The 15,560-nt window shown below is 45.0% G+C and overlaps 1 protein-coding gene across 2 annotated transcripts; it reads right to left on the bottom strand.

Annotated features, from left to right (window-relative positions):
* Nucleotides 1–4,795: 4,795 nt before the first annotated feature.
* LOC133892656 (putative disease resistance protein RGA3) lies at nt 4,796–14,663 on the bottom strand. Of its 2 annotated transcripts, XM_062333550.1 has the most exons (3): nt 14,425–14,568; nt 8,970–9,290; nt 4,796–7,893 (listed from the first exon to the last, which is right to left on the bottom strand). In XM_062333550.1, exons 2-3 carry the CDS (start codon nt 9,255–9,257, stop codon nt 4,951–4,953), a joined length of 3,231 nt encoding a protein of 1,076 aa, XP_062189534.1. In that variant the 5' UTR covers nt 9,258–9,290; nt 14,425–14,568; the 3' UTR covers nt 4,796–4,950. The 2 variants fall into 2 exon arrangements, with proteins under 2 accessions (XP_062189534.1, XP_062189535.1); XM_062333551.1 differs by lacking the exon at nt 8,970–9,290 and having other exon boundaries at nt 14,425–14,663.
* Between the last annotated feature and the right edge of the window lie 897 nt (nt 14,664–15,560).

Raw genomic sequence — 15,560 nt, 5'->3', positions numbered from 1 at the left:
AGGTTTTGCAAAAGTTGTCACGTATGATGCTTAGGAACCGAAGCATCTCCGAGGAAGGATCGTGGTTTCAAGAGGGAACGGATCAGGTTTGAAGCCGAAGTGACGGTTGAATCGTCGTTTGACCTTAAAACTTTTTCTAAACTCATCATACAACATAACATATTCCATGTTAAAATTTAGTATTTTTCTGGTTCCGTTTCCTATTTTTAATTCATTAAGTGCATTTCTAGGCTTTTAATGAATATAAGTCAAATTTGTACTGCAAGTGCATGAAATAATGGAAAACAATAGGTAGAAAAATCATATTCATATTGTTGAGTCTATTTTTAGGCCTTACCCAAGAAATGAAAAGAAATTTGAAATATCTGGGTGGCAACACTCGACCACCAACATGTAGCTTATTGGTTTTTTAATTCTAAAAAAAGCAAACGAAGTCTGAAAAACATGAGACTTACCATGGTGTCATGATATGATACGTAGAGGCTGTGGTAAAAATTTGAGAAGGTTTCGCAAAAGTTGTCACGTATGATGCTTAGAAACCGAAGCATCTCCGAGGAAAAATCGTGGTTTCGAGAGGGAACGGATCAAGTTTGAAGCCGAAGTGACGGTTGAATCGTCGTTTGACTTTGAAACTTTTTTTAAACTCAACATACAATATAGCATATTCGATGTTAAAATTTGGTATTTTTCTAGGTTCGTTTGCTATTTTTAATTTATTAAGTGCATTTCTAGGCTTTTAATGGATATAAGTCAAATTTGTACTGCAAGTGCATGAAATAATAGGAAAAAATGGGTAGAAAAATCTTATTCATGTTGTTGAGTCTATTTTTAGGTCTTACCCAAGAAATGAAAAGAAATTTGAAACATCTGGGTGGGTTTTTAATTTTAAAAAAATCAGTTGTTTGCCGAGTGTCCTCTATTTGACACTCGGCAAACAGGGTGTTTTCAGCGCGCGCGGCGAAACACTCTCGCGCTAAACTTTTCCCTCGCACAGGCAAAACACATCCCCACTCCAAAATTCCCCACGCATCCCGCGCCCGACCGCCCCTCCCCAATCCCAAGTCCCCCGCCGCCAAACCGGAGCCCGCCGCCGCCAATCTGGAGCCCGCCGCTGTCGCGTCTCCTCCTCCGCACGACCATGCTCCACCACGGCGCCGGCCCGTCCCACACTCGAGGCCTGCCGCCCGGCTCCGCCGTCCCTGCCGCCCGCTGTAGCCGCACTGGCCGCCGCCGGCAGGCCGCCCCTCTGCACCTCCGCCACCGCCGGACCCTTCTACCTCCGCTGGGCTGCACCACATCCTCGACGCCGGCGCCGTCGCTCTTGCCCACTGGAGCCGGGGCCCGCCGCCTTGGACTCGACCACCGCCCGATCTCCTTCCCGCGCTTCCGCTCGCCGCTTTCCCCACAAAATCTGTCCCTCGGGCCACCTCCTTTCTGATTCCCCTTGCTGGTTTGATTCTGTGCCTTTGGATGTTTGATCATTGGCAATGCAGGTGCTTACGAGGAGCTCGATGAAATGCCAATGGCACTAAGCAACCGTGCTTGAGTTGTTTAGCTCCCCTGGTACACCATCTCTCTTTTTACTGCCTTCCTCTTTCCATGTATTTTTTTATGAGTGATGGCCATTTTTCTGGATCTCATGGACACGGTGCTAAATGCACCATCTATTTTTATCGTCAGCTTATATAATGTTTCAGTTTATAATTAATATGTACATATGATTCTTTTCCTTTCTTTATGTGGATTTTCAACTTGTGAAACGTATGCAACAGCATAAGGGAGCAATGTGAGGTGTTAATTGGGATCATCAACTATGTGATTCTGCACCCGGCACAACATTTCTGGGCTATTCTGAATTTGTTTGTGAGTAGCAAACTGCAATCATCTTTCACTATGGAGGTAATAGTCAAATTGTTTTGATTCCTACATGCATCATTGCTGTTTTGCATTGTTGAGTGTAGCATAAGTACAACCTGTATAGAATTTTTGCCAAAACTTCAGAATCAACAAATGATCTCTAAATCATTAGTTTCATATTGGTTTTGAATTACAACAAAAATTCGACTTATGAGGTTGGTAGTAGATCTCACTCCAACTGCAGCTAGCTTTATCTTAACTTTGTGATTCCACGATTAATCGCTTGAGCATGTGTTTTGTTCGGAAATGGAACAAGCCATTACTATTTGTAGAACTTATGATGGCTGCAAGTATAATTTGAATGCAATACACTTTTTATCTCTGTAATGTGTCAGAAGATAGCTATATATTGGATATTCACATACATGTTGCTTGATTTTGTGCAGTTCACTGTTGTTGGTGTGCACTCTGCCAAATTTTATAATGAAAAGGATCTTGAAGCTATACGTAACGCTGTTTTGCGCTACAACATTACGTGTAGCAGTGTGGCAGCTCTACTTATTGAAGGAATTGCACAGAACACAACAGGGACTGTGTTTTTGCCAGAGGTATCAAATCATCTTCTCTTTCCATAGAAATTTTCCTTGTACTATTTGTATAATCTAGTAGATATCTTGTATTGATATCCGCCAGTTAAGTTTTATTGGTATGAATCTCATGATAATGATCCTACATTGTTGCCATAGAATGCCAAACAATTGCTTGGGATGGATTTCATGGATGTCAGATCAAAATCTGTGCTGATGCTGATATATATTTTTCCGAAATATATATAAATTGTTTTGAATTGCAGCGATTTTTGGAAACGAAATAAAAAATATATATATATATATAAATCTTTGCCGAGTGTTACACTCGGCAAACTATATATCTTTGCCGAGTGTCAGGACAATACACTCGGTAAAGTGTGCGGGTTCGCCGAGTGTATTCCTTCGACACTCGGTAAAGAGGCCGTTACGGCCTGCTGCCGTTTCTTCGCTTTTTTTTTGCCGAGTGTCGGATTTGACTCTCGGCAAAGAGTTTACCGAGTGCGCGATAGAAAACACTCGGCAAACAGCTGTTTGCCGGCACGTTGTATGCCGACAGCTGTTTGCCGAGTGTTACACTCGGCAAACCATTTGCCGAGTGTTTTTAAGCCTTCGTCGTGTGCCCTGGGCACACGGCAAAGTCACGAAATCCGGTAGTGTTCCCTCCAGAGATGGAAGAAAACTTTGAAATGATCACATTCATACCACTGCCGATGGAAGATAAAAATACCAACTTTCTTTGTAGAAACAGAAAACCGAAAAGACCGATCACCAACTTGGCATATGTTGAAAAGAGGAGCAGAGCCTCCTATGGTTGAAGAAGATGACCAACAGAATCCTCAGAAAGCCTGAATTTACATTGACCAAAAGAAGCCATAATATAAGGAAGAACTCTTTGACCCCTTGAGAAGCAGAAAAAATCACCAGGAGACCAAAAGCGCTTTGATTGAGTCTTGGAACTGCAAACCAGCAAGAAATTCCAGCCTAGATAGATCCATTAGCCTGCCTCTAAGGGGAAATCATGGTTGGAGCATCTGGTGGAGAGGGGTTGGAGGAGCGGAGGGAGAGGACGCTAAAGCCATTTTTATCCCTTCGCGTCCTTCCCCTTTGATCCGCCCCTCCTCCTCTTGCGCGTTCTTTGGTAGCTTACTTGTTGCTAGGACTTCACGATGCACGGAGGACCATGCAGTCCTCTGTAACGCATCTCTGCCGTCACCGGCAGCCCAGACGCTATCCAGCACGTTCATCGAGAAACCACGTCTTGGTGTAACCTCACAGTGCGCCGACCGTGGCCCTAGACGTGCGCAGCGTCGAGTGCCAGGAGCAGCAGGATGAGTAGGCAAGCCGAGACAAATTCAAGTCCGTAGAAGAATTGCAGGTCTGTTTGGTTCTGGCGAGGTTGGTGTAGCCTGTCCCTGCTTATATTGCCCTTTGCCCATGCGCGCAGTGTCCGAGTCGCCATATGCATGTCAGACTCCGAATCTAACTTCCTACAGCTTGTAAATCTAACGTAACACCATCTCCAACTATATTCCTTTCATTTCATTCCCTTCTCGATTCTCTTCTCCGTTCTCATTCCTTTTATTTCCTCTCATCTTTAACAGCTTTTCTTCGAGAGGAATCGCGAAGGGAAAGGAGAGAGAATCCCGTCCTGGAAGAAATGGTCCTGAGAATCCCGTCGTGACGGGAACCGTGAAGGAAAATCGTTAGAGCGCTGAAGGGAACAAAAATCCTGTCGTGAAGAGATTCTAATCCTCGAAGAAAAACCATTGGAGATGATCTAAAGGGGCTTTTCTTCTTCCTCCTCCTCCCCTCCCCTCCTCTTCCTCCTTTTCTTCTTCTTCTTTCCCTTCTCCTCCTTCAGCCCTTTTTTTTCCCTATTTTTCCAGCGGCTAGTGGGCTTGAGCCCCTCCCGCCGCTCCCTGAAGATTTGCCGCTGCCTGCAGCCATCGCTGATGCGGCCGGGAAAGTGCAGTACTTCAATCGATGGAGCTTCCATTCCGTCGAGTGGCGTCGACGCACCCGACCAATCCCTCCTTTGCTCAAGGCCCATGTATTGAGTGGTTTGTAGCGGTCTTTTAGCCAGACCGGACCGGCGGAGGCTTTGGTAATGATTTTTACCCGTCTGGTCCTAATAACTCCTGACTAAATATTCGCTTGTGCCATCTTCTCTTCACTGTTTAATTGACTTATCAGTACATACAATTGCAGCTAGCAGTAAAACATGTAATAGTAGTCATTAAGCACTATAATTTTTGTAAAAGACGGCGCAGGGCCACACGGTGGGGCTGCCGCATGGGCAAAGGATCGTTGGAAATTCTGAGATACACCGGTCAATGAAATTAGAAAACTTAAGCTTGACCAATATACAAAATAATATATAGTTGAAAAAATAGGTACTGGATGAGTTTTATGTGCCAACAATACAAGGTACATCAGAATTCACAAAGACAATAGCACAATTATCAACATTTAGTCTGCCTGAACATGGACTTTTATCTGGTGATCAATATCCACTTGACAAGAAAAATATATGGGCAGCAACAAATAGGAGAACCGTGAAAAGTGTATCGACCCTCATCCATGACCTCTTTGTGGTTTGACCAATTTGCCCGCTGCTGCTTCTAATTTCATCCGTCGAAACAACATCATCAGCTCGTGGAACAATAGGCATACTGAAGCTAGGTGAGCTGTATAAAGAAGATCGCGCAAGGGACCTCGCACTTCTGTGGAAGTTGCTACTACTTTTGGCATAGGAGAAGTAGAAGGAGCCATCTGGCAGATTTGCATACACATGATCAGCGTTTTGGATGACAGACCAGTATGGGGAAGTAGCAGACGAGCAGCTATCAAGTAGCTCCTCATTGCCAACAATCTCCAATCTCCTGAGCATGAATGGTTTTTCTGGCTGCAACCATTGTGGAAGTTCAGTTGAATTCCTTTCATTTGAATGCACAGTACGCAATGAAGGGACATCCTGTACAACATTCAAAAGCAAGCAATTCACAACTTTCAAATCTTCAAGCCTCCTGAGGTTCGAGATATTCTTCAGCTTATTGTTCTCACGAACTTCAAGTTCTTTAAGTGCAGGAATGTTCTCAATTGCTTCCAGGCTATCGGCACGATCTATCTGCAAGCTTGTCAATGCCATACAATTCATGACACAGCCAGGGAGTGAATCCAGCTTGGGGCAGCCAACAATCCTGAAATTCATAAGTGAAGGCATATCTCTTTTTTCAAGACCCGACCATGACTTCAAGTTGGTCATCTTGCTGACAACCAACTGCTCCAGCTTTGGAAATGCCACCCCATCCTCTGGTGTTCCACGAATTTTAGGGCCAATGTCAGTAGACAAATTGGAACCATTTAGCGCAAGGAATTTTAGATTTTTCATCTGTCCAAGAGATGGGAAATCTTTGCAATGCAAGCAGCCATCAAGGGTCAGCCGCTGCAGTTCTCGTAGATGAGACGGAGCTAGCCAAGATGGGAATCCATGGCCATAATAATTTACAAGCTTGACAGAGACAACAGAAGGTCCTGGCTTGAGTTCTTCATACACATTTTTAATATTCCCAGCTCTACTAATTTCCATTGTTCCATCATCAGTGCTCCAGCATAACTCAAGTTCTTTCAGATGCTTTTTCTCGAGTGCTGATTGTCTTGCATCTTCCCTAGTTAATGCCCCTTCTAGCCTCAGTATCTGGAGGCTTGTCAGCTTAGATAAGGAATTCAGCTCTTGAAATGGCCAACCATTTGTATTTTCCGCAACACCTGGGCTTACAAGAAAACCTTGTAGGCAGTTGAGTTCTCTCATCATGGAGAATCCGAATTTCACCTGATTTAGTCCAACTCCTGAGATGTCAAGGGTTCTCAAGTTTATAAGGCGGCTAACAGATTCTGGGAGAGCATTCAGACGAGTGCAGTTCTTGAGAATTAGGAACTGCAGCATCCTCAGATTCTCGATACTGGCTGGAATTTCTCTAACTTGGGTGTTTGCAAAGCTGAGATATCTAAGGTGCGTCATCCGTCCCAAACTCCCAGGAACGCACTCAATCTGTGTATCTCCAAGGTCTAGAACTCTTAGATGTGTGAACCTTTGAAAAATAACACCCAAGGCCCTATCATTTAGTGGACTCCCAGACACGATAACTGTCCTCAAGCTTTTCAACTTTTTAATACCATTTATGATGGCTTCTACACCTCCAGTTGTAATAGACAAGCGGCATGGTTTCAACATCTCGCCTATATCTTGAGGATTGCCAATAAAGTTTCCATCTTGTGACTGGAGAAGTGCAAATGACCTGAAGAGATGAGGCATTTTTGATCCCTCTGCACCACAAGCTTCATTTTCTGGCAGAAGAAGGCCTCTTCCTAACAGTTCCTCATAACATTTTTCAGCTTCTTCTTCAACTGCTGTATGTGACCGGTGCGTTCTGTTCTGCGGGGGCACAATAAAACCCTCTGCAATCCACTGCTGGGTGATGCACCGGCGATCAATCACAGACCCCTCTGGGTATAACGAGCAATAAAGAAAACACCTCTTCAAGTAATATGGCAACTCAAGGTAGCTCATATTGATCGCACTTCTTATCCTTGAAGAAAGGCCACAGAAATCACTGGAGTATATTCTCTCCCAGTCATCTTCCTTAGGGTCCACATCCCTTAGATGGCATCCAATTCTCCTTATTGCCATTGGAAGGCCATTGCACTTTTGGACAATTCGCCTTCCGATATCCTGCATGTTTCCAGTACTCTCGTCAAGGAAGGCCCTTGTACGAAGCAGCCACCAACCATCGTCCTCGTTCAGCCCTTTCACACAGTGAAGATGAACTGCCCCCATCCTCCTCGCAACACGCTCATCCCGGGTTGTTATAAGGACTCTACTGCCAGGGCTGCCATGTTGTGCTTGTATCTCTAGCAGCCCATCCCAAACATTCTCTCCCCACACATCATCAATGACCAGCAGAAACTTGTTACCTTGTAACCATGTACGCAGCTGTGCTTGTTGTCCTGCAGTCTCTCCTTTGCTGAACATCCCACCTGACCACATTGTTAGATGCCGCAAGTCTTTGGAGACATGGACCCATACCCTGGTCCTAAACATAGGTGCTGCCTTGCGGTATACCTTTCTAGCAAGAGTAGTCTTGCCAACTCCAATTGTTCCTATAATAGCAAACAAAGGACGATTAGGAATATCTTCTCTCTTTAGTAGTTCGATGAGACTGTCAGAATCATATTCCACCTCTCTGCCCATAATATCAGGCTCTAGATCTGGAGCAACTTCAATATCTGATCTTATTTGATCTTCTGTCACTGGATTTAGATGGAGCATCTCACCCTCTAGTTTAATGCTGCCCAGTTTCTGATTTAGTTCCTGTATATCACTCGCGATTATGTAGTCGATATGAACATCTCTGCAGCACTTGAAAACTGATGAAGGATTGCATTCCTGTACAGAAATGAAAAGATTTATTTACTGACCAGAACTTCCAAATAGTATGAAATATGCGGATGAATTTGAAAGACATAGGTTTAGTTTAGAAACTTACTCTTTTAGACATGAATCAGCAACTTAAGTGCATTAAACAACGTTATGGTGTATACTATTCGTGAAAAACAAATTGAAGGTACTAATGATTCTTACAGTTTGTATCCCACTTACTTGTGGTAAGGTATGCTAACTTTTCGGCCTCTTGACAATAGGTGGCCACAGAGCAGATGTTGCTAACTAAAATACATGCCAAGGTATGTCTACGATATAATAATTATATTAGTCAGTGATTGATCTGATATTTGCCTTTGCGTAGGGCTTTTATGTACTTGGCCTACAGTAAAGTCAAGCATCAGTTGACTTGTCACGTATATGGTTGGGATTTGGGACAGCTCAATCAATCCTTTTTTCTGCAAGAAGATGCTAGCCAGTACACAAATATGTATTCTTCAAAAGAAAGAAAAAAAAACTAGTAGGTACACAAATGATGATATGCATGCTCCAAGCTCACAAGCATGTGATGAATTGAACGGTGCTCTACTTTGCATGCTGTGAACCTGACGAACATTTGTAGACTTGAGAGAGTTTCGAGGAACTACTAGAAATAGTCTGTTAAAACCTCAGCAAAATTCACTACATTGTACTGTCTGCAAAAAGAAAACAGACAATAACTACACCATGTGGTTTCAACTTTCCACAAGTTGTAGCGACTGGTTGGGGCATTCCTATAAGGATTGACATCTTTTGAAGAATATCCCTTACTCTCTGAGGTGAGGCTCTACACATATGTGAACATGACCACTCAGGTGAACTATCAAAGCTCAGGAGATTCAGTTACAATGCTTTGGACAAGCATTAAACTTCAACAAAACTGTGCCTCAATCCCCCCCCCCCCCCGCCCCAAAAAAAGAATTATGTGCCTAAGGGCTTCTCAGTTCTCAGTGAATACCAGAAATAAAAATATGATGCAGAAGTTCAACCCTGAAGGTAAAAAAGGAAAATCAATTCAATGAAGGTTTAAGACATCTTCTTACTGGTGGTTGTGATGTTTGGAGCCTCTCCTTTTCAATCCTACAGCGGTCAATTATGTTTTCTGCATCATAAGTGATTTCTCTCAGCTTCTTCAGCCAATCCCTAGTTGTTTCATACTGCACAACTGTCCGCTCTGCATCTCTGATAATAGCTGTCATACTCTCAAGTTGTCTCGTAAGTTTGCTGATCTCATTTTTGACGCACAGAACTTTGGCAATTTCGTTAGTGGCCAAATTGCTGAGTGAGCTGATAACTTGTTTTGTGAACTCAGATAAAATCATCTCCATCATAACTCACTTGGAGTTGTTCAAACGCTATCTTCTCTGCAAAGAACCAAGCATCATTATGTTAGAGAAATAAAGATGTTAGGGGAATGGTACCACATGGGGCCCCGTTCTTTGACTTCAGTCATAGCAGTCAACCCAAAAGGCAAAGTAGCAACGCTAACGTAAAAGCATAGATGTTTCCTTTTGTGTTCCACAGGAGTTATGCTCAAGAAGACACAACGAAGCCCAGGGAACGAAGCCCATATGTGAGGACCTGTCACGGCCGGTGCCTGATCTTAGTGTGTAATTGTGGAAGACAGGAGGTTTAGGCTTAAACCTCCAGCCAGGAGCCATGATGGAGATAGGGGTGGCGAGGGAAGGGCGCTAAATAGACTGGAGGTAGAAGAAGACAAAAGAGAAGAAGATTGAATAATTTCTGCTTGCTTATTCCTTGATTATGCCCATATAAATAGGGCAATACATATCCGGCAGGGAGTGTCCCTGCCACAAACCAGTAAAACTTTCCTAACCGACTCCATATCTATTTCCTAATCCGACTCTATAGTCCTTTCTTAATCCGACTCCATATTACTTTCCTAAACTGATTCTATCTCTTCCTAACCAAATATAACTTTCCTCAAATATTTTATCCCTTTCCTAAACTGAAAATCTCCTTTATTTCCTAAATCCGAACCTTCTTTCTAAGCATGCGGCTGCCTATTCCTGCAGCTGTACTACTGGCCCACCATGACATCTCTCCCCTCTTGGAGATCAGCTCGTCCTTGAGCTGGAATGCTGGGTACTCACGCCTGAAATCATCAAGGGAAACCCATGAAGTTTCAGCGTCAAGCTAACCTTGCCATTGCACAAGAAGCTCCTTGACGCCCCAAGCCAGCCTAGTGCACACGACTACCAGTGGAACAGGACAGACACGCCCATGTTGCATCTCTGGTGGCGGTGGACTACTGGGTGTTTCACCAAAATACGGCTTGAGAAGTCCCATGTGGAAAACATCATGAATTCGGGCGCGGGGTGGCAACTGCAGCCGATAAGCATGTCTCCAATGCGAGCCAAGATTTTATAAGGCTCATAGAAGCGTGGGGCGAGCTTCCGGTGATCTTTGAGGGCGATGGATGAGGTTTGGCAGTGTTGAAGGCGGAGCCAGACCCATTGCCCCTCTTCGAAGAGCAATGGGCAGTGGTGAAGATCATATTTGCGCTTGTAGTACTGTTGAGCCTGCAACAAACGTTCGCGCACATCCTGCAGCAGCAAATCACGACCGGCTAGCAGCTGGTCGACGGTGGGATGCGGCCATAGAGAACCTTGAAGGGCGTCTCCTTCAATGAAGATAGGAATGAAGTGTTATAGTAGTATTTGGCCCAGGATAACCAACGAAGCCATTGGCGCGGCCTATCACCAGTGATACAATAGAGGTACATGGCGAATCTTGTTGACAGCTTCAATCTGCCCACCAGACTGTGGATGAAACGCCGAACTCAAGTTGAGCTTGACACCGGCGAGGCGGAATAGCTCTTGCCAGAAATTGCTTGTAAAGACTGGGTTGCGATCGCTTACGATGGAGCAGGAAAAACCATGGAGCTGCACTATCTCATCAAAGAATACCTGAGCCACCGAACCAGCCGTGTACGGGTGTGCTAAAGGCACGAAGTGAGCGTACTTGGAGAATCGGTCAATGATGGTGAGGATGATAGACTTCTGGTTGACCTATGGGAGACCTTCAATGAAGACCATCGAGATGTCCTCCCAGACACGTGAGGGAACCTCCAGTGGTTGCAGGAGGCTGGCTGGCTGGTTGAAGCTGCTCCACCTTGTTTTGCTGGCAGATTCTGCAATTGCGGATGAAGTCGTGGATGATCTTCATGTGCGGGATGTGGAAATCCTGCTTAAGCCGATCGAGAGTCTTCTTTATCCCTTCATGGCCAGCTGAGTGGGAAGCCTCCGCGATGGCTGAGAGGAGAGGTGTTGAGGGATGAATATAGACCTTTTGGTCATACAACACCAGTTCCTCCTGTGCACTCCGCGGACCTGCCAGCTGGTCGCTTGACATTTGTGCTTCGATGGTAGCTAGGTCGGTATCCCCCTCGGCCTCCTGCCGAAGATCATCGAAAATAGTGAAGCCTGGAGAGTACAAAGCCAAGAGTGTAGCTATGTCGGCGTCACGGCGATAGAGGGTATCGGCTACCACGTTCTGCTTGCCCGGCTTGAACTCCACCCGAAAGTCATAGCCGAGGAGCTTGCTCACCCAATGGTGCTGCGGAATTGCCAAGAGACGTTGGTTGAGCAAGAACTTGAGGCTGTAGTGATCGGTGCGGACGACAAATGGCCGGCCCCAAACGTACGGCCTCCAATGACAAATTGCTTGGACTGGGCTGATCAGTTCCCGTTCGTACGCAACAAGCTTAGTGTGACGAGGGGCGATGGCGTGATTGAAGAAAGCCACCAGACTCACGCCTTGGTGAAGGACGCTGCTTATACCCGTACCAGAGGCATCACACTCGATGATGAACTCTTTGTCGAAATCGGGAAGGTGGAGGACCGGTGCTGATGAGAGTGCGGTCTGAAGTGCGATGAAAGCTGAGGTTGCCTCCTCAGGCCACCGAAAGGCCTCCTTGAGCAGCTTCATGAGTGGTGCGGCAATCATGCCAAAGCCGCAGATGAACTTGCGGTAGTAACCTGTACACCGCAAGAAACCGCGGAGGCGCGCACGATACGCTGTATAGGCCAATCATGCAGGGGTAATATTTTGAACATTGTTAATAGTTAATCGAAGGGCTTATGTCATCGTGTAAAGGGTTTACTTTGTTCTCACAGCGCGCGCGCGCACACACGCACACATATATATATATACACATTTTTCTTTTGCACAACATATGTTAAATTTGCCGTTTTTAGAGTTGACTTCAGCCGACCGAAGGGGGGCAGAGAGAGGGGTACCACCTCACTGTCTAAATATTCTCGGTTTCGGCCCCCAAAGTCAAGACCAAAACCGCGAAATGGGCCACTGTTGGGGGAATGGTACCGCGTGGGCCCCCATTCTTTGACTTCGGTCACGGCAGCCAAGCCAAAAGGCAAAATAGCAACGCTAACGCTAAAGCATAGATGTTTCCTTTTGTGCACCACAGGAGTTATGCTCGAGAAGACACAAAGAAACCTGGGGGCGAGAGCATAACGACGAGGGGGGGGGGGGCAACGAAGCTCGAGGGACGAAGGGCACAATGAAGCCCTGAAACCGAAGGGAGGCGGCAGATTCGGCGATGGAGTGAAGGTTCATTTGAGAAGGAGCCGACATGTTGACCAGAGCCCAATCGGTAGGTTGTCAGAGGGGGGTCGCTAGCGGCCTTGGCAGAGGGCTCGATGTGGGTCCCACTGGGACACGTGTCAAGGTTAGGCTTCATAGGGCACCGTATGTGCGTATTGACTGTAATGCCCTAGGAATATTCCAAGATAATCCTTAGGGTTAAAAGGAATATTCTCGTGGATATGGGGTAAAGATGTAATGATCATGGGAGTGGTTGAGGTATGCCTATAAATACCCATACTTGTCCAGTGTAATAAGGAGGAACAATTAATACACCAATAGTTACAAGCACTGTTCATTGTGTTCTGATCACGATCCCAACAAAAGATATCCTCTCATGTTGTTCACCATCATGGTACCATGAGTGCATATGAACTTTTAGCAATTATCTTCATTAACCAAGCTATATGAATATTATCACTTGGGATCTATAAATATTTTTTGAATCAAGGGATCTCTACAACGACTCATGTTCAAAAGACAAAATGATATATGTTTTTCCAGCTCACAACTTGTTGAGGACATAAAAATAGGAATTGATAAAGGTAATGGCAGATGAGGATGTCTGTCTTATCCTCTATGACTCCGCATGCTGTTGATGTACAGAAGCAAAAGGAAAAAACCAAATCGTTCTTTGTGCTGGTGGATTTTTTGTTCTTAAATTTGGATCAGGTTCTCGACTTCCAAATAGAAGTACATCATTATTGATTTCTCCTTATAAGCACTTAATTTGCCACATTAGGATGCGTGAGAACTTATTTTGACGATGTACTGAAACACCACTATTATCTCAATAGTACATCTGAAGACATGCTACCTAATCACACCTACAATCCTTCATGTGTTGGTGATATGCCCTAGAGGCGATCGTATATGCAGATTGGATCTGCAAGTGGGATTTAATATGATTAAAGGTTCATTAGGGTTTAGAGTCATAATAGGTTTTAATGTGATTAAAGGCCTATTAGTGAGTTCTACATAAACGAAAGAGGTGTGCAGCGTTCCTAACGCGAAAACCAACCATTGAAGGCAAAGTTAGGGTTAGGAGACCGAGAGTAGCCATCTCACGAAGATCGAGACGAAATGATGGCGATTAGGGTAGTGCCGCACGGCATGGGGTCCCTTTTGGCCGCCGCGCCTCGTCTTTCACAGGTGTGCTCCACGGTGGCTCCTGATCTCAGCACCGCCTTCCTCTAGCCCTTCGACGACCTCCTGCTGCGCGCATCGTGCTAGCACACAGCGTGTGGTGTTCCTTCCCTGTACGTATGGATACTGTGGAGGCGTTGCTACCGTTGTTGTGGTGCTGATCGGCGACAAGGATGTATGAGGAGACGCTCGGTTCGTGATGAGATCGACTACTCCTCTTCATGGACGCGCACGACTCTTTCCGCTGCTCTGCGTATTTAGCGGTAACGGTCTATGATCCTCTTCTCGTATGGTTTTCTGGTTGAGCGCGGTAGAGAAATTTTGATTTGTGCTAACAAAGCCTACCCATTCCCTAAAACCAAGCCATTCCTTTGGATAGATTAACAGACCACTTGCATGCTCTTGCCTACTTCCAGGGCTCGTACACTGCAAAATGGCACAAATGACCCTAAAACATGAATCATAAATGCACCTGATTTGCTCCTCATGTACCTCTTGGCTTAGCAGGATGCTACTAAATACACAACAGCGCACTCAGAATCCTCAATTCCCACAACAAATTTGGTCAAACACAATACAAGATAGCATCAAAGACTGCATCTCTTGGGCACCTTGTCAGGATGCTATCATGCTAATACTGCAACAGTGTACTCGCAATCCACAATTCCCACAACAAATTAGGTGAAATACAAGAATCGATAGCATCAAAGACAGCATCTCTCGTACCTTTTGGAAACTTGAAGGCGGCCGCAACGCGGCCTCGCCGGAATCTTGATCTTGGAGGGCGATGCGATCGAAGAAAGGTGAGAGCTTTAGCCGCGCCGAGCGCCTCGGAGCCGGGACGGCGCCCCGCGAGGAGCAGATCTTGGGAATACCGCCACTGCGCAATGTGGCCAGCGGGAGACGCGTCGTCGTCTTCGCTGCAGCCTCCATCCGAATCGACGCCTGCGTTTTTTTTTTTTATGCTCGAGTCCGGAGGGTAGCCCGCGAAGAAGCTAGCTGTCAGGATATATTCTTTAGTTGACGTGCCACATATCAAAATTCACAGTCAACCCCCTGTAGTTGATATTTCCTTTTTTTGAAAAAGGACCAGCTAGAGCAGAATTTGCTGATAAATGTTATGGAGTAAGGTCCTAATTCTGATTAATCTTAGAGAAAGTACGATTAAGCCCCTCTCCAATGGCTGTGGCTTACGTACAAAACAATTTGCAGGACAAACTGGCGAGAGGGTAGTTTTGTGCTTCCCAGTTTAATATTTTAATTCCAGGTTTTTCTTATTCACGTGTAAGTGAAAAATCATGTCATTCGTTGGACAAGTAGACCCGTTCCTAATTGAGATTTTTTTTCTATTCAACCACAATATCCCATACAAACCTTAATTAGTATGCAAAGTTGCCCGCGCGCGGCTACGGTTTGTCACCTTATTGGAATTTAAATTTACATTGCTAATTGTTCTAGAAACTGATGTAGGATATAAAAAAATCCAATTAAATTTAAAATACAAAAGAACCAAAAAGAAATAAAATGGGTGGGGGCAACGTAGCCCTCCCATGGTGATGATATTAACCCTTACTAGGAGAATACCCCGCGCGTTAGTGCAGGACATGACTACATGAGAGTGAATGGTAGCATATTAACATGTGAACTTTTAATGAGAAATGCATTCAAGTTAAGGATACATGAACTCACCTGTGATGTAACTACTTTATCTCATTATTGTTTCCAATAGCGGCAGTTACATCGATTGCAGTTACGCTTTTACTGAATCCCAGCATATAGTGATGGGAAAAACAGTGTCAATTTGTGAGACATGAAACTGCAAGGATAAAAAATCACTGTAGTAATTTCATTGATGACCTAGA

The sequence above is a fragment of the Phragmites australis genome, chromosome 15, assembly GCF_958298935.1.
Source record: "Phragmites australis chromosome 15, lpPhrAust1.1, whole genome shotgun sequence".
NCBI classification, from domain to species: Eukaryota; Viridiplantae; Streptophyta; class Magnoliopsida; order Poales; family Poaceae; genus Phragmites; species Phragmites australis.
The sequence above is the reverse complement of the archived record's forward strand: the minus strand, read 5'-3'. Positions and strand labels throughout refer to the sequence as shown.

Excerpts from the sequence above, each read along its gene's own strand:
- LOC133892656 (XM_062333550.1), bottom strand. The coding sequence starts at position 9,257 with ATGATGGAGATGATTTTATCTGAGTTCACAAAACAAGTTATCAGCTCA. Across the intron at positions 7,894-8,969 it reads TCCAAACATCACAACCACCA|GAATGCAATCCTTCATCAGT; the intron begins GTAAGAAGATGT and ends ATTTCTGTACAG.